Source organism: Balaenoptera acutorostrata, chromosome 8 (genome assembly GCF_949987535.1).
Source record: "Balaenoptera acutorostrata chromosome 8, mBalAcu1.1, whole genome shotgun sequence".
Classification (NCBI taxonomy): Eukaryota; Metazoa; Chordata; class Mammalia; order Artiodactyla; family Balaenopteridae; genus Balaenoptera; species Balaenoptera acutorostrata.
Genome location: NC_080071.1, coordinates 86,205,311 through 86,231,467, shown reverse-complemented (window position 1 = coordinate 86,231,467; position 26,157 = coordinate 86,205,311). Strand labels below are relative to the sequence as shown.

The following is a 26,157-nucleotide window of genomic DNA, read 5'->3' as shown; positions in this document are numbered from 1 at the left end:
AGAAATTCATTATTATTATCTTATGTTCTGAAATTGTTTACAGAGTATGAGAATCATCTCGACCTTGAAATTTAAAATATGCTAGAGCCAAAAAAATTATGCTAGAAACTGTTTATTCTTTGATAACATTCTCAGTTTCATTTATGGTTGTTGGTCTAATCAATACTACTTGTGTTAACTTCTATTAATTGTAGTAAATTATGTTTTGCCCCTAAATTTTCAACTATTTCAAGGTTTTTTTGTTTTGTTTTGTTTTGTTTTGTTTTGTTTTTTTACTTCAAGGTTTTTAAATGGATTAGCACACAAGTAATAAGGTCATTTCTTCTCATTTTTTCTCTCTCCTCTATCTAAGCTTACATTGCCTTCTTATTTCTAGTTAGGATTGAATCATTTTTCTCGATCACAGTTATTAGAAGTATTTGTATTGTTTAGTTTACTCTTTACCCCCTCCCCCTGCCAAAGAACCAGCTTTTAAATTTATTGATTCTGGTATTTTCCTCCTTTCTAATTCATTTATTTCTGCTTTTATCTTTATAAAAATTTTCCTTATTTCTCTATTACTTTTTTGTTCTTTTTTTTTCTAAATGCTCAAGTTGACTGTTTCATTCATTTATTTAGTTTCTTTTTTTTAAAAAAAAGTATTCAAGCTGTTAGGGTTATGTGTTTATCTCTGAGAATAGTTCTGGCTGCATCTGTGAATTTTTTTTTTAAAACAACCAATCCAGGGCTTCCCTGGTGGTGCAGTGGTTAAGAATCCACCTGCCAATGCAGGGAACACGGGTTCGAGCCCTGGTCCAGGAAGATCCCACATGCCACGGAGCAACTAAGCCTGGGCACCACAACTACTGAGCCTGTGCTCTAGAGCCCGCAAGCCACAACTACTGAGCCCGTGTGCCAAAACTACTGAAGCTTGTGCGCCTAGAGCCTGTGCTCCGCAACAAGAGAAGCCACTGCAATGAGAAGCCCATGCACCGCAACGAAGAGCAGCCCCTGCTCACCACAACTAGGGAAAGCCCACGCACAGCAACGAAGACCCAACACAGCCAAAAATAAATAAATAAATAAATAAACAAACAAACAAACAAACCAATTCAGAAAGTTCTTCTCATTCTTGATTATGTTCCATACATTTTGTTTTATAGTCCTGACTTTGCTTTTTTTAAAAAGCCAATTTTTTTATTTCCTAGGTTTCTGTGTATTGTGGTCAGAGTACATAGCCCACATAATATGTTTTTCTTTTTTTTTTTAAGTTTTTTTTGATGTGGACCATTTTTAAAGTCTTTATTGAATTTGTTACAATATTGCTTCTGTTTTATGTTTTGGTTTTTTGGCCGCTGGGCATGTGGGATCTTAGCTCCCTGACCAGGGATTGAACCTGCACCCTCTGCATTGGAAAGTGAAGTCTTAACCACTGGACCACCAGGGAAGTCCCCAATTTCTGCTTTTCTTTTAATGGAAGGTTTTGTTTTTGCTAGGCAGGTAATTCATCTTGACAACTGTTTCTTGGATACTTGAGAAAAATGTGGATTGCCTATTTATTTAAAATCAAATCTAAGAGCTATTAATTAAATTATATTCATTATACTGTTTATATAATTATATATCCTAATTTATATTTTGCCAACTCGATCTGTTCAAATCTATAGTATATTAAAATCTGACACTACCATATCTTTGCCAATGGCTCTTGAATTTTAACAATCGTACTTTATGTACTTTTATACAACAACCTTCAGTGCATAAGATTACTATATTTGCCTTTACGATCTTTCTTTCATTAATATAAAATAAACTTTTTAATCCTGATATGTAGTTTTATTGTTAATTCTACAGTGCTAGGTATGAATATTGCCACTCTGACTTTCCCTTTGTTTATATTTGTCCTCTATCTCATCGTGGGACTTTTACTTTGACTATTTCTCTGTCATTAAGTAAGTGTGTCCTTTATAAGCAACAAAGAGTCGAATTTTATTTTGTAATTGAACTGAAAATGTTGGTTAATTTAAAAATTTTGAAATTTTCATATTTATTGCTGTGATTTCTATGCTTAGGTACTTTTTCCCATTCTATTTACTTCCTTGCTATTTTGTCTGATTTCTTTGTTTCTTTTTATCTTTTTTAGTGATTTTGAGGATAAGCATCCTGTTTGTAATAGTCAGTGGTTACTTCAAGGTTTAAAAAAATCATATGCTTTCTGTAAATTTCATGTTAAAAAAAAAACAGAACAATGACTTTTTTTTATAAATTGTCTTCTTCATTTTTTAAAAATAAATTTATTTATTTATTTTTGGCTGCTTTGGGTCTTCGTTGCTGCGTGCAGGCTTTCTCTTGTCGTGGCGAGCAGGGGTTACTCCTTGCTGCGGTGCATGAGCCTCTCGTTGTGGCGGTTTCTCTCGTTGCGGAGCCCGGGCTCTACGCATGCGGGCTCAGTAGTTGTGGCATGCAGGCTCAGTAGCTGTGGCTCACGGGCTTAGTTGCTCTGCGGCATGTGGGATCTTCCCGGCCCAGGGCTCGAACCCGCGTCCCCTGCATTGGCAGGCGGATTCCTAACCACTGCACCACCAGGGAAGCCCCAGAACGATGACTTTTAATTTCCTTTTATGGAGTGTTTGCCCCGCCTGTGTTCCAGTACTCTCCACCACCCCGGCCTCCTTCAACTCAAGAACATCTTCCTTCTTTGTTAACTTATCTGAGGTATTACAGCTTGCCTTGTTTTAAAGACATGGATGATCTCTTTTACTGTTTTTTCTTTAAAATCTGTAACTATATTCATCATAGCTTCGTTCTCTTTCCAGTTTCCTGCTTTTAATGCTCAGCTCCAAGCTTTCCCGCCTAGATGTTTGCATCCTTTGTGGTTAGATCTCTTGGAGATCTAAAGTTCTGCCTCTTGGAGGCAGTTTTTTCCTGGAAGCCACACATACCTGAGTGTGGCTTTCTATGATCTTCACACCTGAACAGCCACCCAACTGGGCATGAAATTCTTGTGCTCAAATTTTCTCCCTCAAAACTTTTCTGGTGTTAATTATTTTTTCAGAGAGGTTTCCAGGAGACTTGGTTGGTTTGTTCACAGATGTTTATAAGGTTCTCTATTAATGACATTTAAAGGTGTAAGTGGGACATCTGGGAGTGGTTTTCTTTCCAAAAATTTTGCATGAAACGTGGCTCCTCTAATCCAAGTTCTCATCGTCTCTGTTGTTCAGTGCAGCCCCACCTCTCAGATACCAGCTGCTGGTGGGTAACAAAGGTCCTCTCAGGCCCTTCACGTCTATTCACAGACCTGATTTGTTTGACCCATGACCTTTCCCCATTCATTCTATTTCCTTCCTAGTGTGAGGCTGGGACCAGGGCCCTGGTGACTGACAGCCCAGCTGGGGCCATCCTCACCTTGGACTGCTTCTAGCTAACAACTGGGTTCCATGGAAGCACTGGTCCTGGGAGATTCCTGCTAGACGTGGAACTTCTCCAATGGGCCACTTGTGCTTAGAGACCCTCCGTCGACCTGGCCCATCATTCTCAGAGCTGCACTGTGGTCTGAAGCTCTTCCTACCCAATCCTTCCATCCCTCTCTCCTTCCACAGGTGTCAGACTGCTCTGTGGCCTGAGGGGCTCTCCCTGTCCACTCCTGTCCCTTTCCCTTTATCCTTCACAGGCCTTTCCCCTAGTAAATCTGTCAAATGTCTAATATTGTCTAAGCATCTGCTTCTCAGCCTCCCACCCACCCACCTTACAGTGTGATCAGTTGATTGCAGTGGATCCCTGAGTTGGCCGGAACAGGAGTTATCAACAGCCCCAGGCAATGGGTCAAGAGTGGGGAGGTTGCTGGCTCCTCCTACCAAGTAGATTGGTTTTTACTGGCAGCCCATCTTTGAGAAAAAAAATGAATATTTTATCTCTTGCTGCAGCCCGAAGCCTTTTTATCTTATTCCAGTGAAGTTCCTGATCTTTTTATAAAAAAGATTGTTGAAAAGATGGTTTCCTTGAACTTTCAGAGGGAATTCAGAGGATTAATTTTTTAGAGTCTCTGCTCAATCTACCATTAGCTGGAAGTATTTTTTTCAACCTAATTTCTTTTTGCTAGTCCATAGAATGGTTTTCTAGCTTCAAAAATTACCATTTGAAAAGCTCCCATTTGAAGTCATTAAGGGGACTTCCCTGGTGGTCCAGTGGTTAAGACTCCTCACTGCCATTGCAGGGGACCTGGGTTCGATCCCTGGTCAGGGAACTAGATCCCACATGCCACGACTAAGAGCCCACCGCAGCTGAGACCCGGCACAGCCACGTAAATAAATAAATAAATATTTTTAAAAAATGAAGTAATTCAGCAATTCAAATGTGACCTTTAGGATCGTCCTGCTGAAGGGCGCTGATAGCTGAGTTTTGTCTCTTTTCCACACAAACACCTGGTACAATCCACTCAGACAAATCCCAGCATCCTAGAATGGATGCTTTCCGTCAGGCCATTTTTCTCTGTTTTTCATCGGTTTGTTCAATTCAGCCATGTTGTGGGCTTGAGTTTGGGTTTATCTTTGAGCATCACCGATTTTTTTCTTGGCCACTTCAGTTCTGATCTTTGAATCATCAGCGATGTGCGCTGGGTTCACCCATGGGGTCTGCCTGAGCATGACCCAGCCAAAAACAGATGCCCAAGTTCCTTTTTTTGCAGTCTTGTCGAATCTCTTTAAGCACAAGCTTGTATTTGTTCTTATCTTTGTGGTTCTTGGTTTTCTGCTGTTTCTGATGTTGAAGGTGACTTCTCTGAGCCAAATGAGTCTTCCTCTTTGGTGCTGCAACACCTTTCAGTTAGATCAGATTGGGTCCTTGCCTGTTCTTCTCACCATTTTTGTAACTTATCTTGTCGGTTCCAAACTATTCTAGCTATTTTTTGAGATAGTCTTGTTGGATGGTTCGGCATATTTTGTTGGGAGGGGGTAGCCTGCCAGCTTGCATTTAATTTATTCCAGGCATCCTAGGGTTGGGGCAGTTGCACCTGGGGCTTATGCTGCACAACTTCAGGAGGTTCCATTCACACAGACCACAGGAGTCCGGAGCTTTTGATATGAGTAAATACATTTTCCTAGATCTCTCATGACATAAACCTATAAGAAAAGTTAGCACCTAGGAAAATGTAGAATTTTTGGAAAGCCACCAAATCAAAGAATGTATATTACATATTTACTAAATAGTGTTCAATGGATGAGAGATATATGTGTTTTTTTGTTTTGTTTTTTGCTAGCAGTTAGAGGGGGTTTTGGAATGGCATTCTCTCTAGGGTCTTAAAAGTACTCAGCTCCTTCCTTCCCAAGGGCTTGTGACTTCCCTCTCTCCGCTGGCTTCCAGCTTCCATCTGCAGCCACGGCTGCAGCCTTGATCCTCTTGTCCCTGAGGCCAGCTCTAATTTTCTACCCGTCCAAAGACCTTTCTTTGCCTTGAGGAGACCTCAAGCCCTTACTTCATTCCCTCTGGGAATGTTCTTTCTTCCATGTTTCTCCAATTTCTGTCTGGTTTTCTCCTCGGAGAACAAGAGGCTGTAGCAGCTTCAGACTTTATCCTCCCAACTCCAAATCCCAAAGAAAAAGTCCCAACCCCCTTCCTAGAAACCCAAGCAAGAGTTTCATTGCTTTTCATCGCCTCTGGGTCAATTGTTCATCCCTGGACCTATAAATGAACCAGTGATGGTGTCCAGAGGAATGTGCTGCACTGATTGCCACCAGCCCTACATTCGGGGGTGGGGTCAGCTCTGTCCAACCTTCGGGGTGGGGGTGGGGTGGAGCAGAGGGGCAACATATAAAGAGGAGCTGGGTCCTGAAAACAGCATTTGAAGCTGTACAATCTGCAGCTCAAGTCAGCCCTGCCCTAGTTTTCATGTTTCCAGTTCTGTGAAGTTCACTCTTTGATGAAACCAGTTTGGGTCAGGGCTTATGTTGTTGTTACTACTTTCAACAGAAAGACTTCTGATTGGAAAAAAGGGACAGATGTTTGTGCACAATTCTGTTTTTATTAAAGATAAAGGCACACACATGTGTGTGTGTGTACAGAAAGAGTCTGGGATTATATATATACTTTATATATATATATATATACACACACATATATATAAAGTAACAGTGGTTCTATCTGGGCAACAGATTTTGAGGTAATTTTTCTTCCTGTGTCTTCTAATTGTTATTCAAAGAGCATAGATTGCTGTGGGAGAAAGGGGTCATGTTTATGATTCTTGACAAAGTCGTTTGAATCCATCAGTTCTAGAGAGTAAGAGGACCTTCATCTTATCTACTGTTGACGTTGTAGGAAGGAACATGAGCCAGCTAAACCAGAGTGAGAACTGCTCCTTCCACGATGTGGATGAGCTGATGAAAACAGTGCAGCTGGCTGTCCACATCCCCACCTTCCTCCTCGGTCTGCTCCTCAATCTGCTCGCCATCCGAGGCTTCAGCTCCTTCCTGAAGAAGAGGTGGCCCTGCTACGCTGCCACCTCCATCTACATGATCAACCTGGCGGTCTTTGACCTGCTGCTGGTGCTCTCTCTCCCATTCAAGATGGCCCTGTCTCACGTGAAGGCTCCCCTTCTTCCCTTCTGCACCCTAGTGGAGTGCCTCTACTTCATCAGCATGTATGGGAGCATCTTCACTATCTGCTTCATCAGCCTGGACAGATTCTTGGCCATCCGGTACCCGCTCCTGGTCAGCCACCTCCGGTCCCCCAGGAAGACCTTTGGGATCTGCTGCGCCATCTGGGTCCTGGTGTGGGTGGGGAGCACCCCTATCTACAGCTTCCATGGGAAAGTGGAAGATTACAGGTGCTTCCACAACATGTCTGATGGCACCTGGAGTGCCAAGGTCTTCTTCCCTCTTGAGGTCTTCGGCTTCCTCCTCCCCATGAGCATCATGGGCTTCTGCTCCTACAGGAACATCTGCATTCTGGTCGCCCGTCAGGACCACACCCAGGACTGGGTCCAGCAGAAGGCCTGTATCTGGACTATCGCGGCCAGTCTGGCTGTCTTTGTGGTCTCCTTTCTCCCCGTCCACCTGAGTTTCCTCTTGCAGTTCCTGGTGAGGAATGGCTTTATCGTGGAGTGCAGAGCCAAGAAGAACATCATCTTGTTCCTGCAACTGTCCATGTGTTTCTCCAACATCAACTGCTGTCTGGATGTTTTCTGCTACTACTTTGTCATCAAAGAATTCCGCACGGATATGATGGCCTACCAGCCTCCCAGGGCCCAGCTGGTCCTCCAGGACACCATGACCACCATGGCTAAGGGAAGACAGCTGTGCTTGGAGGAAGGAAACCTCGGTCTGAATTCCACAGCAGATACCTCTTCCTAGGGCTCTGACGTGGTGGGCTGACACATGGCACATTTACTGGTGTACCCTCCCTCTGGCGCTCACTTGAATGCCGTCTTTGCTCACTGTGGCCCCAAAACCTTTCCCCAGCAGCCAGACAACTTGATATAAACACTCAGTGTCTGGGGAGCTCTGAAGAACCTAAGACCCAGGTGAATTCTTGATTTCTAAGCCTAAAAAGCATGCGGTGGAAGAATTGAGAAAGAGAATGAGACCATCTGAATAAGGCTGTTTCCCAGCTCTCCTCTGTCCTTCTGTTAGGCTAGAAGGTTCTGGAAAGGAAGAGAGAGAGGAGTTAGGAGAGAGAATCAAGAGGGTTGGCATGGAGGAGAGATGGAGTGGGAGGGATGGACCAAGCTCCTTTTTGGTTTGGGGATCCCGGCGTGGAGCAGTTGTACTTTGTGGTCTCTTCTGGAGCTCTGTTGACCCATGACCTCACAGAGATGCCAGCAGAGTGGGTGACTGGGGAGAGCAAGTACGTGCAGAGAGCCCCGAGTTTTCTATGGGCCTTGGAAAGGCCTGGAAGGCCAGCCAAACTTTCCTGTGCCCAGGACAAAGCTGCAGAGGGACTGAGGCGGGCTGGTGTGGACCAGGATTTGTGATGTTGTGGACACTTTGTGAAAATAGTGGGGACAGAGTGGAAAGGCACTGGTGACACCTGAGAGCCACGAGGGGGCAGGATATACCTGGGAAAGGTAGGAGACAGGCCAAGGGCTGGAATTGGACAGCCCCTCCCCCATTGCCACTGGGGCGTCCACTGCACTGGCCCAGGGGGAGGAGAGGCAGTAGAGACAAGCCTGGGAGTGGGAAATTTCTGGACATGACCAGTTTGCTCTCTTGAACAGGCTGGGATGTTGTTGATTAGATTCAGTTTCCTTGAGAATGATGAGAAGGAATCAGGCTCGATTCGGTTCAGCCAGAGGAGAACAAGGTGCTTGTCTTGCCCACCTGCGTCCTGGCTGGGCAGCCGGCCACAGTGGCACCGTCCACAGAGAGGTCCCTGTCCAGTGGCTGGGAGGGAGAAGATGAGACAGCCAGGAATAGAGGAACCATCTCGACGACACAGGGCTCTTGGCAGTGCCTCGTTGGAAACTGTTAACAATTGAATCATAGTTTGGACTGGGCTTCTCTAATGCTCTAGAGAAGGGGCAGTGGTGGCAGCTGAAAGCCTGCCAATGACTCAGCTGCTCCAGAGAGTGAAATGATGATCAGGATAAATTGTGGGGTGGTTTGCAAGACGGAGTGAGTGGGATGAGAAGCAACAAATGAGGCTTAATGTGAACGGGGGGGAGGACTTTAGGAAGAAAAGCAACCACCTCATACCTGCAGGAGAAGAGGCGTCCACCGCTGAGCGGTGGACGGAAGGGAGGGGTGGCCGTGTGGGGGCAAAGAGGGTGATTTAGATAAAACCCTGAGGAAGGAGGAGGTGAGGTTGGGTAACAGTCTCAGGCTTGAAGCGCTGGGGCTCTGTGAGGGGTTGGGGTGTGAGACCGGCAGGAAGGATGGAGGGCAGAGTGGCTTCCTGTCTGAGAATCCTCAATTTGACTGAGAGCCATAGAAGGGCAGAAGCCCCACCTTCTCCCCGCTCCCCTGCGGTCAGTGGTCAGGTGGCACTCTGTGGGGCTGGAGGGAACGGTGAGGAAGAAAGGGTAGAAATGGGTGCAGAGCAGGGATCACGGCCAGGGCCAGAGGCTCCCGCCCCTCAGACTGGGCCTCCGTGAACCGGCAGCCAGAGTCAGGAGCTCTGCAGACCCAGAGATGAGTCCCGCCCAGCTGCTCCAAGCCCTGGACACTCCTCCCCCTGCCTACAGGCTACACAGTCCCATGGCCATCCTGGGCCAAGGCAGACTCGTGCTAGTCTCAGAAAGCCAGAGATGTACCCAGCAGGACACTGGGCTGGATGCGGTCAGAGCCCATGGGTGGGTGGAGTTAGGAACCGCCCGCCTCTAATTTCTCTCTTTGCCCTGGGAGCTGGGAGCCTGCCCAGTGGAGCTGAGTGGCGCGGTTCATGCTGCAGTTGTATTTACCAGCGTGCTTAGGGCCAGACAGGCTTCTAAAGAGGAAAGGGATGGTGGGGCCCTGATGACCCATCATCTCCAGTGATGTCTGTAAACATACAGTCTTGTCTTGTAGGCAGCATGACTCTGCCGAGCCAGGTGACAGAGGGCCGGAGGGGAGTATAGACTCACAAGCTGCGTAACTGTTAGGTGTAGGTCCTTGGAAGGATGTGGCAGACTGGGGTTGATGTGACCACTGTGGAGGTGAGCCTTGGGAACCGCTGACTGATCCCAACACACTAGGGGAAGGAGATGGGCCTCTTCTCTCTCCCCATGAGGACCCATCCTGGCTTGCATGTCACAGAGGAGCCATCAGGGTCTGTGGGAGTGGGCACAGGTCCAGAGCTGCAGGCTAGGCTGCTCTGTAGGAGGGTCCACACTCTGGGCTAAGTCTGGCCCAAGATCAGCAATCAGGCCCAGTAGGCACAGAAGGGGCAGAGGGTCAGGGTTAAGGTTAGTGTGCTGATGCACCCAGAGCCCACCCTGCAGCAAGTGGCAGTCAGTGAGTTAGGGACAGCTGAACTTAGCTGTGGAAGAGGCTGAAATTTTCACTACTAAAACCAGTGGAGGCTTAGGGACATTGTCTGGCCTTATTTGTACTCCTAATCTGGAAAAATCTGAGATACACAAGGTATATGTACGTGTGTGAAACTGGGACAATTAACTGGAAAAAATAATTTGAATAATCTGATTTGCCAAATAAATAGATTCCTATGATGCTGAGTAACCTTGTCTTGGGCTACCCTTATTGACTTCAGAGAAGAGCTGGTTGCTGATGGCCCTTGTCAGGTGACCCAATAATCTTGGTCAAAGGAACTATGAAGGGACCACATCGAAGAAGCCACCTGGACACGGAGTCTGGGAGCACAGAGACCCACCCTCTGGCCTGTCCCAGGAGCACAGCTGGGGCCTGTCCCAGGTGACCAGGAGCCAGACCCTGCAGGGTCTAAATGTAGCCCTCACATCCACTTGGGTACTTGGTTCTCTGGGGCAGCAACTGGGCCACACAGACCCCACAGGCTGTGGTCCCTCCAGCTCTGAGTCCACTCCACCCTGCTCCCGCCATCTTGTCCCACCACCACCATGACACTGGAGCTGCCTCCAAAGGCCCTGACTCCTGTGCACACATTGTGTGGCCCAGCTCAGGAGACCTGTTAACCACTAACAGGCTGAAGACACAGAGCCAGTTCTCCAGAAGTCCTCCACTGATGACCCCTCCCTTCTCTGACCACCCACAGAGTGAGTCCATTTCTCCCAGGTTATATCTGAGTTTTCTTTCATGACTCATCCCACATGAATCCTACTAACCTATCCAGAGCTCCTGGAGAATGTGAACAGCCAGGCCCTGGCCTGGGCCACCCCGTTCTCCTGAGTCCCCCACAGTCCTGAGCACAGCCCCGTTGTGACCTGGGTGCCAAGGGACGACTGGGGGCATCCTTGCTCCTTGATGGCTGCTGTGGACTGAACTATGTCTCCCTCCCAAATCCATATGTCGAAGCCCTAACCCCCAATGTGATGGTATTTATGGATGGGACTTTTGGAAGATACTTAGGTTTAGATGAGGTCCTGAGGGTGGAGCCCTCATGATGGGATTCGTGCCCTTATAGGATGAGGCACCAGAGTGCCTGCTTCCTCCTGCTGCATGCACTGAATGGGAGCTCCATGAGGACACAGTGAGCAGACAGCCTTCTGCAACGCAAAGAGAGAGCCCTCAGCAGACATCAACCCTGCTGGCACCTTGATCTTGGACTTCCAGCCACCAGAACTGTTGTGAAAGCCAACAGGTCTGTGGTATTTTGTTATGGCAGCCTGAGAAGGCTGATTCAACGGCCATCTTCTGCTGACCCAGAAGCCACCCACATCTGGACCACATCCCCTCAGGGGCAAGGACTGATCCTCCCTTGGAATATTGGCCCTCAGGGAGCATTTGCATGGAGAATGTTAGTCCACCAACTGCATTTGCCACTATTTTCCTACTGAGTCTCTCTCTGGGGATCCTATGAAGCTAAGAGTCACTGTATGAATGCTACGTAGCTGCTACAAGACACGAATGACATTTGTAGTGAGATAACAGCCTTGTTACCACAAATACACAGTGATTGCACAGATGCTTGAAATGGCTGACACCTGGTGGGCACCTGGAGAGACTAACAGAGGTTAAAAAGGATTCTGTTGAGAGATCAGTGAGGAGAGAAACTGAGAAGAGCAACCGTGTGGGTGTGAGGAGAGCCTGGTGTGCAGAACAGTCACGAGAAAGGGCCAGGGACGCCCCTCCATAGGAACCACGTGGGGTGGTGGTGATACCCACACCAGACCACCCTCCATCGACCCTAGAGGGTGGGCTGTGCTGTGCGCAGTGACCTTCCAGGCCCACTGTGAGACCCCACTGCCGAGGGCGGAGAGGACTCGAAGACCCACAGAAAAGTCACAGAGATATTTTGGGGGGAACAACCCCTGAAACTACCACTGCAGCTGCCTCTGGCTTTCTTCCACCCAGAGCCGGCTTCTCAAGTGAGCCCAGGACTCAGAGCCGTGAGTGGGCGTTTGAGGGACAGCGTATGGCAGGCGGGTCAAGGCGGACTCGGGAGCTGGGGGTGGGAGGACAAACAGACGCCCCTCTGCCCCAGTTCAGGCCCCACCCCCTGCCACAAGCCTGCGAGATGTGTCCTCTGCACAAAGCCGCTGCAGGAGGGCCCACAGGACGCTTGATCGGGAGCTAAATGTGGCCCTCGGTGCTTTGACGTCTCCGAAGCCCTGTCACTTCAAAGCCTGACGTCACTTCTGCGGGGGGGTGGGGCAGGGGCCTTGAGTTCACCTGGAAGCCTCAGCCAGCCTTTGTTCTGGGGGCCTCGCTTGAGCAAGTGTAACCCTGCGAGGGAGGCTGTTGAGACCTGAGGCTCCGAGGGGCACCGACAGTCACGCAAAAGGCACCTCAGGGTGCGTCTGTGTAATGAACGTCTCTGTGAAGTGTGTTCCGCTGTCGGAGACCCCTCTCTGAGGGGGGCTCGGGGCTGCACATCGTGGGCGACGGTGCACAGACACGTGTGCGTGGCTTCTCGTTCAGGGAGGGGTGAGGACCGGTGGAGGCTGCAGAGAGCTTTGCAAACGTTTGCAGTTATCAGACCTGACCTGGCTAAATGCAGAGGATCCAAGTAGCTGATCCGCATGGGTGGTGCCTGCACGAGGCGTCCAATGACCCAGGGATCGTTGGGTGATGTCCAGGGCCAAACCACGGCTCTTGGAGTGGATGGTGGGGTTTCCCTGAAGGGCAGAGAGGCCTCATGGCCACGGGTCTGGGATGGTCAAGGAAGTGTCCAAAGTACTGGCACCAGAGGTGCCAGAGGGAGGTGGGCGGACCTCCTCCCAAGATGTGCTAGATGTTGTTGCCCCTGGATTCCGGGAAGGGCCGCCTCCGATGGCAGAGACAAGCCTCTTGGCTGTGCTTTTCTTCCCGTTTTCCAGTCTGCAGCACAGACTTAAAGTGGGAGCCAGGGTTCAGCTCTCACTGATGGGAATCCAGCATGTGCAGCAGAGTGGAGCACGTGTAAATGCAAACCCAGCGGGCGTCTGGGGGACTCGTCCGCATGTCCTGGGGCAGGAGACCCAGAAGTACTTGCGGAGGGGAAGCTGGCGGAAAATGGACATCTGCACTGATGGGGGCAAACTGATGGTTCTTGGAGTATTAAGAAAATTTGACTTCAGAGGCTGGTACATTTAAGTCACATGGATAAAATAGGGATGAAAATGGATGTAATGGAGCTGGAAACTCTTGCACGCTGCAAAACCCATCCCTAGGGAGGGAATGGCGTATAACCTGCAGGGCTGCCGTAACAAAACACCACAGACTGAGGGGCTTAAACAACAGAAATTTATTTCTCACAGTTCTTGACGTCTGCGTTCAGGGTCCAGCAGTGTGTGGTTTCCCATGAGAGCCCTCAGCCGCCTTCTCACTGTGTCCTCACGTGGTGGGGACGGAGGGAGGGAGGAGGACGTGCACGTGAGCTCTGGTGTCTCTTCTTATAAAGACACTGATCCTGTCGGATCAGGGTCTCACTTTTATGACCGCATTTTACCTTAATCACCTCCTAAAGGCCCTATTTCCAAAGCAGTCACATTGGGGGTTAGAGTTTCCACGTATAAATTCGGGGGGAGGGGCACCATTCAGCCCATTGCATGCGGATTTGCTCTGTGATCTGGAGCAAAAGAAGTGTGGTGCTTCTTTTGTTTCTTCAAATCGAACGTCACCTGCTCTGAACTCATCAAGCTTTACTGTAGGACATTCCAGCTCCATCATCTGGGGCTTCCTCCCTCTCCCAGGACCTGCACAAGTCTTAGGGATGAGGCCCCTCAGTGGCTGCACTATTTACAGGGGCCTCTGAGTCTCAGGTCACACTGGGCACAGCTGTGGCGTCCACTTAACAGGCCCTTCAAACACTTGGGCATGAAGCTCATCCCCGCAGCCCCGGAGAACTTGGTGTTAAGTGGTCTTTTCCCTTCAAGCCCGAGGCTCCCTTCGGCCATCCTGCCACTCCATGGGGAGGCGGAGTCTTGTCCTGGCTCTTCTCGGAAACCATAACAGCCTGCATCTTCCTAGGCTTGGGGAGCTGGTGCTCTAGCCTCGCTGAGCCCGGCCACACTCCTCTGTAGTCCCCACCCACAAAATCCTGCAGGGCTTTCTTTACCCGACCTCTAGACAAAAAACCTGGCTTCCTTTTCAGGCAGAGGGAATGGAAGAAAAATTGAATCCTGTTTATTTTTAAAACCAAACCACTAGGAAAATATATCACAGTCTTGAAATGGCAAACAGACAGGCTATGTTATCATTTCAAGTAACAAGGTCCTTATCAAAACTGTAAGGTGCTAGAACTGGAGCAAGAAGAACGCATGTCACAAAGGCCCGGGCAAAAGTATTTGGTATTTGGTAACGGAGGGCTGTCCTTCTTTTGCACTAAAGGAGTCACAGCTCGCCCCCGAGCTGCTGACTTTTTCTCCCTTGACCTTCATGTTGCCAAGGGATTGTCTCAATAGAGCTCTGTTATTTCAGGGGGCAAAGTAAGTAATACTGGGTTTAGGCTTTCACTCTATTCTGTTCTTTTTTTTTTTTTAATTTTTTAAATTTATTTATTTATGGCTGTGTTGGTTCTTCGTTTCTGTGCGAGGGCTTTCTCTAGTTGTGGCAAGCGGGGACCACTCTTCATCGCGGTGCGCGGGCCTCTCACTATCGCGGCCTCTCTTGTTGCGGAGCACAGGCTCCAGACGCGCAGGCTCAGTAATTGTGGCTCACGGGCCCAGTTGCTCCGCGGCATGTGGGATCTTCCCAGACCAGGGCTCAAACCAGTGTCCCCTGCATTGGCAGGCAGACTCTCAACCACTGCGCCACCAGGGAAGCCCTATTCTGTTCTTTGAAAACCAGATTCTTCCAAAGCCTGTACTTCATAACTCTCTTAATTAAGCAGCCAACAGCTCCTCTTTCGCTCTTCATTCCTGAATACTAGCACATGGCACAATCAAAATCTTCTTTGCCTTCAAGGGTGAGTGTCACTGCAAGATTGTCCTGTCAGTCTGCTGCAGACAGCCTCAGGGCCCACCATGGCTGCCAGTGAGAAGGAAGGTTTGCTTCCCCTACCGGTGTGATATCGCTTCTTACGTTTCTGCAGGGTCTCCAGGCTGAAAGATGTCATGTGTGAGAATTTTAAGAAATGCACATCCGTATCTTGATGGCCAGAAATAGACTCTTTCAAAATTTTTATCCAAACTACCTCTCCCAACTCTACATCTTAAATAACTTCATGCCCTTGTATATAAAACAAAACCAAGCAAAACAAAACCGCAGAAGCCCCCTTTCCCCCTCTAAATTAGGGACCTCATGGCTTTTGTTTTATTTCCAATTTGTGGAAAATGTAGTGGTGATCCTTCTGGTAAACAGGAGGTTGGCAACAATCAGAAACACCTCTCCTCACACTCCACCAGATCAAGGCGGGTTAGATGGACCTGCCAGCCTGTTGGTATCTGTGTACTAAGAGAATCTGGTACTTTGGAGGGCTCTGGTTTGGTACAAGGGAGATTCCCTATTGCCAGGATAAGCCCTGGCCACATGAAATTCAGGCTCACAAAAACTCTCCTGTACTATCTCTGACCCAAATTTTAGCACTGGTGTTTTCCATTTCACTTTCTAGGATTGAAACACAAAGGAACCAGTGTCCAGAGGCAAGTGACCTAGGCCTGAAACTTGCTGCCATCCTTAATTTCCTCATTCATAAACTTTCCTTAAAGACCCAAATCCCCATTCCTCTTTTTAAATAGATTCCTGCCCTCAGCCCCGCTGGTCAGTAGCAGACATCTATTTCCCAATGGACGAGAGACACTCCTTCATCTTCTTGGTCATGGTTGGGGAGAGGTTCATGTGGTCATCCCCACACTTGGTCACGCAACTCTCCAGCCACTGCTTCACCTGAAGCTCTTTACTCCCCGCATCCATTGAATCTTTGGCTTTGTTGATGCAATGCATAGTGCACCGGGCCAGGCGGTCCTGGAACTTCTCCAACTCGCTGGTCCCCAGGGCCTGGGCTTGAGCCAGAGATGCACGGCAGTGCTCAGTGCACTGGTGCACTTGCTGCACGGACACCTGGCTGACCTCACAACAGCCGGCGCTGCACCGGAACCTGAGGCCCTGCATCTTCCGGATGTTCTCTCTCTCCAGACTCTTCACCAGGGGTCCACCGCCTCCTGCACCCAGAGCTGCTGCAGCTCTGCCATGGTGACCCCACGCTGCTCCCTGCCGCGCCGGCGCCCACATGGATTCCCGCCAGAAGAGGCTTCTTACCAGCTCGCCCTGGTCCTCGTGGTCCTGATGGGCAAGTGCCCTCTGTGATCTGTGGATGGAACCCCTTTCAGCTTCAATTCAGTTCAACTGGCATCGTATTTCCTGAGAAGCCACTGTGTGTCCACTCCTGTGTGGAGCAAGAAGGCCGGAACAGGGGGCTGCTAGCCCCTCTGAGAGACTAGTGAACACCTGGGGATCGGAGAACAGGGCCATTTCCGAACCCAAACCGCCTGCAGGCCTTGGGTGGGGCATGTGGTTTCTAAACTTCAAAAAAATCTCAGTGGCAGCGTGAATGGCAGGACACGGTGGTCTGATGTGTAAAACGATAAAAGAGGAGCAACCATGGTGGGCGGGTCCCCCGAGCGACTCTACAGAAGCACCCCAACACCAGATGCACATGTGGTGCATCCTAAGGCCTGTGGTCTGAGTGGTCAAGACCGTGGGGCTCCAGTGGTACCCAAAGGCCCCCCCATCCCCCACACCTCCTCCCAACCCCACTCTCTCCTCTCGAAGGCCTGGCTTCCACCCCAGGCCGGAGCTGCAGAGTGCCCTGCAGGTTGGGTGTCCTGAAAAGTTGTCTCCAAGATGGAGCTCAGCGTGTGGGCGGTTTGTTAAGGAGTGTTCTCAGCACCAACGCCTGTGAAGGGAGGGGACGGAAGCAGTAGGAGTGATGGAGAAGCTGAGCCGGGATGCAGGCCCAACTGCGCCTCAGCCAATGCCCGCGAGACCCCTGCAGCTGTGAGGTCCGTTCAGAGTCGTCCCAAGTTGGAACGGGACTCCAGGCCTGTAGACCCCATGTGACCCAGTCTCAGATGTGGGCCTGGGAACGTGCGACCTTGGATAGGAGGTCCCCCGCGCTGAGGGCCTGAGAGCAGCTGGGCAGTAGGTCCTCACTGGAGGGGGGGCCCGGGCTGCTCGCCTCCACCGAGAGGCAGGCAGGCACGACGCTTGGTGGGCAGCTCAAGCCACTTGGCTGGACCTCCCAGCTGCGCTTTGGGAAGGCGTAGGCGGCCCCAGGAAGCAAGTGGCTGAGTCTGAGACGGGGTGGGAAACAGCAGAGGGCAGAGTGGGTCGTCTTGTCTCAGAAAGGAGCGCAAAATGGACAGCTAGACAGAGAAAGTCTCCAGGAGCTGAGCAGCTGGAGACCTAGGTGCACAGGTACGGGGCCTTTAGAGAAATCAGACCCAGGGTCTTTGCCTTGAAGTACCTTTGGGACTCTGTGAGGGCACGGAGTGTGTTCAGGGCAGAGCCCCATCCTGAGTGGGCAGGCCGATGGGGTTGGGGCTACAGGGTGGGCTTGCTCAGCGCCCAGCTGATGCCTCCTTGGCTCCTGGTAGCTGGATGGCACAGAGGATCAGCTGAAAAAGCCACGGTATCAATGATGTGAATGAGTGATGTTCAATTCCAAGGACCAAGTTCAAACATGTCACCTACTCAGGGCTCCCTCCTCCCTCGGTTGGGACACTTGGGAACTGTTATGGACTGAATGTTTGTGTGTCCGCCCCCCCAGTTCATTTGTTGAAATCCCACCCCCTCCCCCCAATGTGATGGTATTAGGAGGTGGGGTCTTTGGGATGTGATAAGGTCATGAGGGTGGAGCACACATGAATGGGATTAGTGCCCATATTAGTGCCTGTAGTAGTGCCCCAGAGAGCTCCCTTGCTCCTTCCACCATGTGAGGACACAGTGAGAAGTCAGCAGTCCGGGACTAGGAAGACGGCTCTCACTGGACCCCGACCATCCTGGCGCCCTGATCTCGGACTTCCAGCCTCCTGAACTGTGAGAAATAACTGTCTGTTAGCTGTTTAAGCTGCCCAGTCCATGGTATTATGTTACAGCAGCCTGAACTAAGGCAGGACTCAGTTTAGTAACTAGTTAGATCGAGAAAATGTTATTTACCGAAGTTCCCCTTCAGAAAAGAAAGTATTGGGGAAAGTCCTTGGAAGTGAAAATGGGAGGAACTGTCCGAAGAGAGAAAGGGGCCAGGATCTATTGCCTCAGAAAGGAAGGAAGGAGGAAGGGAGACAGGGGAGTGTTAGGAAGCAGGAAAGAACCAGAAGGATGGCAGAGGGCATGTGTGACCTGGTCGATCTCTAGTAAATGATGAAAATCTTGCAGTGCCTGGCGTGAGCAAACGTTGTGGAACCAGAGAAGGAAGTCGTGGTGGCTGATGGCCTGAAGCAGCACGGAAAAGAAAGATGAGGAGGGATGTGAGCCCTGGAGTGCGTGGCTGTCCTGGGGAGGGCCCTGTCCCCCTCGGCCCGTGACACTGGGGTTCCGGTCAGGTTTATCCAGGCCTGCAAGGGGCAGGGAGCCCGGGGTGACCCTGGGGGACTGAAGGTTGCCTGGTGCCTATAGGATGAGAGCAGGTCACGGTCACCCCAGGTGGGCTGAACACTGGACCCCCTGAGACCACCTCCCTGCCCTGGCCTGAGCTGGCTATGGCCCGGCCCTCAGCCCTCGAGGGAGAGCTACACTCAGGTCGAGCTCCCTAGGACCTTGGAGGCAGCCTGACTGAAAATGACTGAAATCTCAGTGCTGGGTTGAAAGGTCAAGGCTGACTCCTGGCTCCTACCCTGACCGCTGTGCGCTCACGGCCAAGTGACGTCATTCAGTGCACCAGTGCCTCAGCTTTAAATGGAAATAACAGCTCTACTTATGATGCAACAACACATAGAAAGTGTCTGGCATGTGGTAAGGGCTCCAGAAATATTAGCTCTTAGAACTGTGATGAGGTTCTTTTTCTTTTTTTTTTTAAAACAAAACAGTGGCCAGTTGCTCTCTGTATGGCCATGGATCTTAATCAATTTTGTATCATGGATTCCTCCTGCAGTCTGGGGAAGCCTATGGACTTTCCCCAGGATCATAGTTTTAAATGCATGAAGTAAAATACATAGGATGGTAAAGGAAACCAAATATACTGAAATACAATTATCAGAATTTAAGAATTGTGATATAGCAATATACGTGCTTTATTGAGGCCTTGGATAAAGGAGGTCTAGTGACAGGTTCAATAACTTATCATGATCTTGAATTAGTGATGCACTGAGCTGAAATAACATTTTAAAATATCTACAGCAATTGGGGTGCTATATGAAAATAGTTGTGATTTCTATTGGTGGCAAAGTCCCAGGCACCGTCTGTACTACTGTGGTGTGATGCCTATAAGCACAAAGGAAGGAAATGCTAGTTTCAGTTACTGATTAGTGAAAATAAATACATAATGCTTTTCCCCAACCAGTTCATGACGCCGCCCCCGGATTCCACTCCTGATCCCCAGGTCAGGAACTCCTGGTTTAGGCAGAGACATAGGGATACCTGGAACAGATGTTCTTCCTCTGGAGAAGGATCATTTGTGTGCCCCCTTTATTTTAGTTTTAGATTTATTTTTCATTGAAGTAACATTGTTTTATATCATCGTATGTTTCACGTGTACATTTTATTTCTACTTCTATATACCTTACAGCGTGCTCACCACAAAAAATGTAGTTTCCATCCATCACCATACAGCTGATCCTCTTTACACAATTTTCACCCTCTTTCGCCTCTGGTAACCTCTACCCTGTTCTGTGTACCCCCTTGGTTATGCAAATGTGAGCCACCAGGGTGCCAGCCTCTTCCTCTTGGGGTGTGAGCTGTGGCGCTTAGCAGAAGCTGGCCGGCCCCTGCTGGTGTGGGTGAGACTCCCTGGGGCTCTCTGAGAACAAAAACACCCCCATCCCAGCCCTGATCTCTGAGATGCAAAGTCAGGCACACCTGTTCAGGTGAGCTAGGGTGATCCAAGGAGCAGTGGCGGGGAAGAGCAGAGAAGCCCTCCAATTAAATCACCTTGAGTGAAGGGGGATTTTGGCTGATGTGCTATTCTCATTTCAAAGCAGGAGGGCTGAGGCCGGTGTGGAAGGCGGCTGATGCTAATTACCCTTCCCACCCAGCCTCCACGCCCCAGGGGCCGTGCTCTGGGCAGTGATGGCTGAGTGTGGGAAAGCAGACTAAGAAGAGCTGTAATCCTGCACCTAGTGCAGGAAGGGCATCCCACCCTCCAGGGTAGCAGCATCGTCTGTGAGAGCAAGCTCCAATAGTGACACCTTGTGACAGCAAGGAACAATGGTAGCAGTGGGCTCTTGGGACCCTGGTTCTCCTGGTGTGAAGAAGCAAAGCTGACCTCCCCTTGCACGCTGAGATTTTTGAATAATATGGGGCAACTCTCTTCGTGCCCCAAAGACATACGGGGACTAAAACAATGAATTGGGGCAATAAAAGGAATGTGAACATATTTGTAATCTAAGTTGGTGAAGCAGGTCATACCTGTTACATGATCATCATATTATTATATATGATATTTTAATGATTACTGTTCCTCCCATGTGTTGCTGTAATACGTTCCATTCTCAGAGGATGACCTTACCTAACCTTATATCAAAGTTCTCGGGGGCACCTTATTGTCACCCCATAAAGCATCTCCAATCACGCCAGCAGATACAGCCTTCGGTGAGCTTGAGAACTCAGTTTCCCATCCTCCAGCACCCCCTCCCCGCTACTGCTCTCCATCCCACCAGGCCATCTGCTCTTCATCATCAGTCGTTACTCCTAATTTAACTGCTTGGCCACGTGATTCTTCTTTGTTGGGCTATTTACAATGAAACTGGGACAAAGCTGTAACTCAAAGAAGAAGTCAAGAGAGCAAAGGGGAAACACTTTTAGAAATACCTCCTATGCTTCTGAAATTACACAAACCGCCTGCCTGGGTGAGGTACTGCTCCACTTCCCTGTGGAGCATCTGGCATCAGCGCACCTGGGGAGGGGGCGGCACAGGCCAGTGGGAAATCCTTGGGCGGAGAAAGGGGCTTGGGTACATTTTAAGTTGTTGTACGTTATAATCCACTAGCCCTGGGCTTCCATAGAGTATCCCGCACTCAATAGCCTATGTCAGTTGTCCTTTATGGGAGAAGGGAGTTGGAGAGGTGTTCCATGTGGGTCAGATATACAGACTTGTAGGACCCAGGACCGTTTCCCCTGGGACTCCTAAGACTATTGTGGGGACACCAGGGTTCCCACTGAACGTGGGATGAAATCACAAGTCTTTCTGTTTGGAGATTAAAGTAGCGGGGATCCCTGGACTTCCCAGGTGGTCCAGTGATTAAGACTTTGCCTTCCAATGCAGGGGCTGTGGGTTCGAACCCTGGTCAGGGAGCTAAGATCCCACATGCCTCACAGCCAAAAAAGCAAAACATAAAATAGAAGTAATATTGTAACAAATCCAATAAAGACTTTAAAAATGGTCCACATCAAAACAAAAATCTTAAAAAAATAAAAAAAGGGTGACCCCATAAAACTGAGGACTTGTCACTAGAAATAGACATGAACAGGACCTTGCCTTGGAAGGGAACTGTTTTACAAATGTGGAAACAGATGTGAATGGAGGTATGAGTGGCGGCAGCTCTCCGATTCCCAGGTGCGGGCTCTTTCCACAACAGCACTCTGGGTCTCTGTGCCTGGCCCTCCCTCCCCTCCCTGAGATACTCTCGGGGCTCTGCCAACACCCTGAGCTGTCACGGAGTGACCAGTCTGCTCCCAAGGTGGGCACAGCCCGCCCGCCAGCCTCCCCCAGTCAGCATATGGTGGAGAGCAGACTTCTCTGCTGGTCTGTTCCGCCTGATTTGGCCCTCCACCACGCAGTGCACTGGGCACGGAACTCTAAATAGAAACGGTCCTTCTTAGTTGTCCCTCCCAGCGAGGGCTCTCATCCCCTCTCTGCCTCGCGCACCTGGCACAGGCTGGGCGCACAGTGGAGCCGATAAATACCTGCTGGTTGACAGCTGCAGCCATCACCGTTGTCCCAGCCCTCACTTCAAACCAGGAGGCAATTGGAGGCTCGACTCCACCTGAATCCAGGCCCCATAGCACCTGCTGGAGGTAACAGAGAGCCAGGGCTCCCCACCAAAGCCCTCATCCCCAACCGGGCGCAAAGAGCCTCAGCCACCCTCGCAGAAGTGATGACAATACCTGGGTGACTGGGATGTCCCACATCACCAGTTATGAATAAGGTCACATGTATCTTAAGGTTAAATAAAAACTCTAAGCCTCCAACATTACAGGAAGGGGCACTTACGGCTTGGGATCAAATGGCCAGTGATTGTGTCACACAGGGATTCAAAAAGTGCTGAATCTGAGTAACTGAGCCTCAAGGGGGGGGGGGGGGGTCATGGGCTTTGGAAGCCCCTGGTGGCTTAACCTGGCCCAAGGGATGGTGAGGACACAGACACCCAAGAGGCTAGTGAAAAGTTGAGATAAAAATGTTCCATAAAATGTGAAAGCAGAAAGGAGCAACATTTTCGAATTAATGTACTAATTACCTTTTATGAAATTAAAATATGTCTTTAAAACGCGCACATGAACTGCTCCCTGAGACATTTAAACAATGGCACACACACCCCTAATAGTCTGTGTATTCAAGTTGGATCTTCTCATTTGGGAAAACTATTCCTTTTGCATATGCATCTTCTTAATGGCCAAGTGGGAGATGCCTCATACCCAGGCTCGCCCTAGGTTTGGGCAAATATGGCATGTGCCCCCGGTTCCTGGAGAAGCCCAGGCCCGGGTAGGTGGAGCAAATCCAGACTCTTCTAATGGGACGTGGAAACAGATAGGGGTGGCATATCCCTGGAGACAATGTCGGGCCTAACGTCCCCCATCCCTGCCACAGCGGAGTGACCCCAGGGCCCAAGGCTGGGGACTCCTGCACCAAACTGCCATCAGTCCTCTCTCGGGGGAGGGAGGCCACGGGAGGCCCAGGTGGATGGCGGCACCTGCAGAGAGGGCCTGAGCTCCGGGTTGCTGGGCATCTCATGTGCAACTTCCAGCTGCTCCTTATTTACTTGGGGGAGCTGGATCTGGTGTCTCTCGCAGGCAGCAAAGAAGCCTCCTGGTAAGAAATGTTTCCTGCTCCAGGATGAGGAAGGCTGGCTGTGGGGAGAGGGGAGAGCAGGGGCTCTGGCGTGCAGGTGGGACTTGGGGATTCTCTCTGATGGGACCGGGAAGGGAGTATTGTATGGTCAGACACTCCCACCAGTCTCAGAGCTGCAGGAGTATAATCTCACCTAATTAGGTATAACCTCACCTAATTCCTTGGGAAACACTGCATTAGGGTGTTTTGGACAAAAGCTCTCTGGGGTTGTGCAGGCAGCACAGTGCCCATTGACTGCACCCGGGGACGGTGCAGATTCTTCCCTTCCATGAAGATGAGGAGGTCGAGGCCCCCAGGGGGCACTGGGGAGGCCCTGAACACTGAAACCAGGGTGGTCTCCACAGCAGAATGTGGAGGGGGCAGGGGAGCTGCTCCGAGTTCGCTGGGTGCTGGTGGGCAGAGTCTGATGGAGGGTTCTGTCTACCCCGTGCCTGCTGTAGGGGGTACCTGGTCCAGATGTTGCCACCTGAAGGTCAAAGAAGTGATGGGACTCACCCTCCCCCACATCTCCGGGGTACTCGTACCGCCCTCTGGTGCTGGCTTAGACGCGCATCTCTCTGGGAAGACTTCCCTGACCCCCAAACCTAGATTAGGCCCTTCCTCTGTGTCCCCATGGCGCTCTGTCTTCACATGGATCTGGGGTGCATGAGGGTTGTTGGTTGCAGGGAACTCGCTCAGATCCCTTCAAGAAAAACAGATTTATTATAGAGACTGGATGATGATGATAGTCACACACTTTATAATTTTACTAAAAATTACTGAGTTGTTAAACAAGAAAAAAAGGAAAGGAGGAGGAAGCTGCTTCATTGTAAGGATGCACGTGGAAATAAAGGCAACAGGACTCAGCCCCACTGCGGGCCCACAGCAAGCCCTCCCTGGGCTGGGCCCCCTGGGGCCATGGTTCAGTGCTTGGAGGGCTGGAGGCCCCAGAAGGTCTCCTGAGTCTGCTCTCCCCTTCAGCCTTTCAGCTCTGTCTCCTGCCACCCCTGTTCCAGCCAGCGGCCATGGTCGCTGCTGGCCAGTCCCCCTATATCAACCACTGGCAGCCTCAGGACGGTCAGGTGTTCACCAACAGGTCCAGCTGACCATGGTGGCGACCGTGGGACCACACAAGGCACGACGTGGCGGCCTACGGTGCCGGCTCAAGCCAGCAGCAGGGGTCCAATCCGACGGGCATCCTGAGGCTCTGTGTGTCTGTCTCTACATCTAAGCCTGGGGCTGCCGCCTGCGAAGTCTTATGGGAACACAGTCACGCCCAATTTAACTGTTTGTAGCTGTAATGGCAGAGTTGGGTAGATATGACGGAGACTATAGCGTGTGCAAAGCCAAAAATATTTCTGATCTGGCCCTTTGCGGGAAAGATTTCCTGACCTCTGCTCTGAGCTACAAGCTCTTGAGGGCAGGGACCAGGTCTTGTTCACCCCTGGTAAACACACTTAGAAGAATGACTGACACATAGTCAGAGCTTAACACATTGTGTTAAATGAATAAGTGAATGGTGTCTGGGCTGAATCTGTTCAGGCTGCACCCCTCGCTTTGGAACGAGGCACCCTCCTGCCCATTGGACAGGGTGACCAACGGTGCCAGTTTGCCCAGCACTGAGGGTTTCCCGGGACATGGGACAGTCAGTGGGAAAGCTGGCAAAATCTTGGGCAAACCTGGACAATTTGGTCACCTTATGTTCAACAGCCTGGCCTCTTTCTATGTGGAATGCCCACCTGCTGCATTTGGGCCAATGAATCCACGCGGGTTGCTGGCAGAACTCCATGCCGAGCAGAGACAGGTACACGAGTAAGTGCCTACATAACAGTAACAGCTTCAAACAACTGGCTAGAAGAGCAAGGCCTGAGGGTGGTAGCAAGGGGGCTGGAGAGGCAATTGTGATGGGGATCCTGGATGTTAGTGAGTGAAGCAGCTGAGATCTCTTTGGGCCAGGATGTTGAAGAAAGTCTCCCGGGGAGCAGGAGTCCAGCTGGGTCTTGAGTGGATGAGAAGGAATCCATCACTGGTGGAGAAGAAGGAAGGCAATGACTTTATTGGTGTAGGAGGCCCCCAGTGTCCATGTTAATTCCCAGGGAAAACTCAGGTGGGTCCCATGGCTGTTCCTGAGCCAGTTTCTGTGGCCAGAAGATGAGGTGCTGACCAGCTAGATGGTCACATGCCCCTCTCAGAGGGGGCAGTGGGGTGCTGATTGTGGCACCAGGAGCACCCCGCAGAGTGGAAGAGGTGCTCCAGAAAGGAAATTGAGGCGGCCTGGTTTGGGTTCCTTGGAAAGCAGAGCAGGAAGCAAAGCCCCGGTGCCGCTTCTTTGTTAGGGAAGGTGACCTCCGGGAGCAGGAGAGGGAAAGGGAGTGCGTCTGGGACGGAGGGGGAGCCGGTTCCAGAGTGTGTTGTGGAGCTGACCACAGCTTGGTAACAAATGTAACGGGCTGCTCAGTCCCCCAGGACCGTCTTCTGAGACTCTGTCTAGATAACTGTTTCTCAGCAGTCCTGCAGAAGAGAAGGGAGAGAATTTGTGCACAGTCTCCCCTTTCTCGTTGGCTCACATGTAGGGTGTGACTTGCTGGACTTTCCAGTTGCTCATGGGTGGATGCAGCGTCTCACACCCTCACGCCCAGGGCTGCCCGAGAGGCAGGAAATGTACAGCGTGCACCCGAGGCCAGAGGCTGCTCGGTTGAGGTGGTCCGAGTCCACACAGAGGTGGTGGTCTCAGCAGTGGCTGGGGCTGGTGGCCAGTGATAAGCAAGAGGGTCCAAAGCGACCCGAGAGGTGTCGGATCCAGAGGGGACTTGAGAGTGTGCAGTGAGATAAGACTCGAGTGCCCGCTGTCCTCCTTCACACTGTCTGGTCTCCTGCCTCTGCTGAAGCTGAGACCAGGGCCAACCGGCATTTGCACAGAGAGACTACCAGGGCTGGAACAGTCACTGGGTCATGGGAAGGTCAGCTGTTTCTAGCAAGAACCAAGGGACAGGC

General features: G+C 50.4%; 1 protein-coding gene, 1 non-coding gene and 1 pseudogene across 2 annotated transcripts; 2 read left to right on the top strand and 1 right to left on the bottom strand.

Moving 5' to 3' along the window:
• The first annotated feature begins 4,149 nt into the window (after positions 1–4,149).
• On the top strand, positions 4,150–4,222 carry TRNAG-GCC (transfer RNA glycine (anticodon GCC)). The gene has a single exon. It is a non-coding gene; the product is annotated as a tRNA-Gly (tRNA).
• A 2,074-nt stretch (positions 4,223–6,296) lies between these two features.
• GPR55 (G protein-coupled receptor 55) lies at positions 6,297–7,322 on the top strand. The gene has a single exon (XM_007184886.2). It carries the CDS (start codon positions 6,297–6,299, stop codon positions 7,320–7,322), a length of 1,026 nt encoding a protein of 341 aa, XP_007184948.1.
• Positions 7,323–15,737: 8,415 nt separating this feature from the next.
• Positions 15,738–16,153, bottom strand: LOC102999557 (protein FAM136A-like; annotated as a pseudogene).
• Between the last annotated feature and the right edge of the window lie 10,004 nt (positions 16,154–26,157).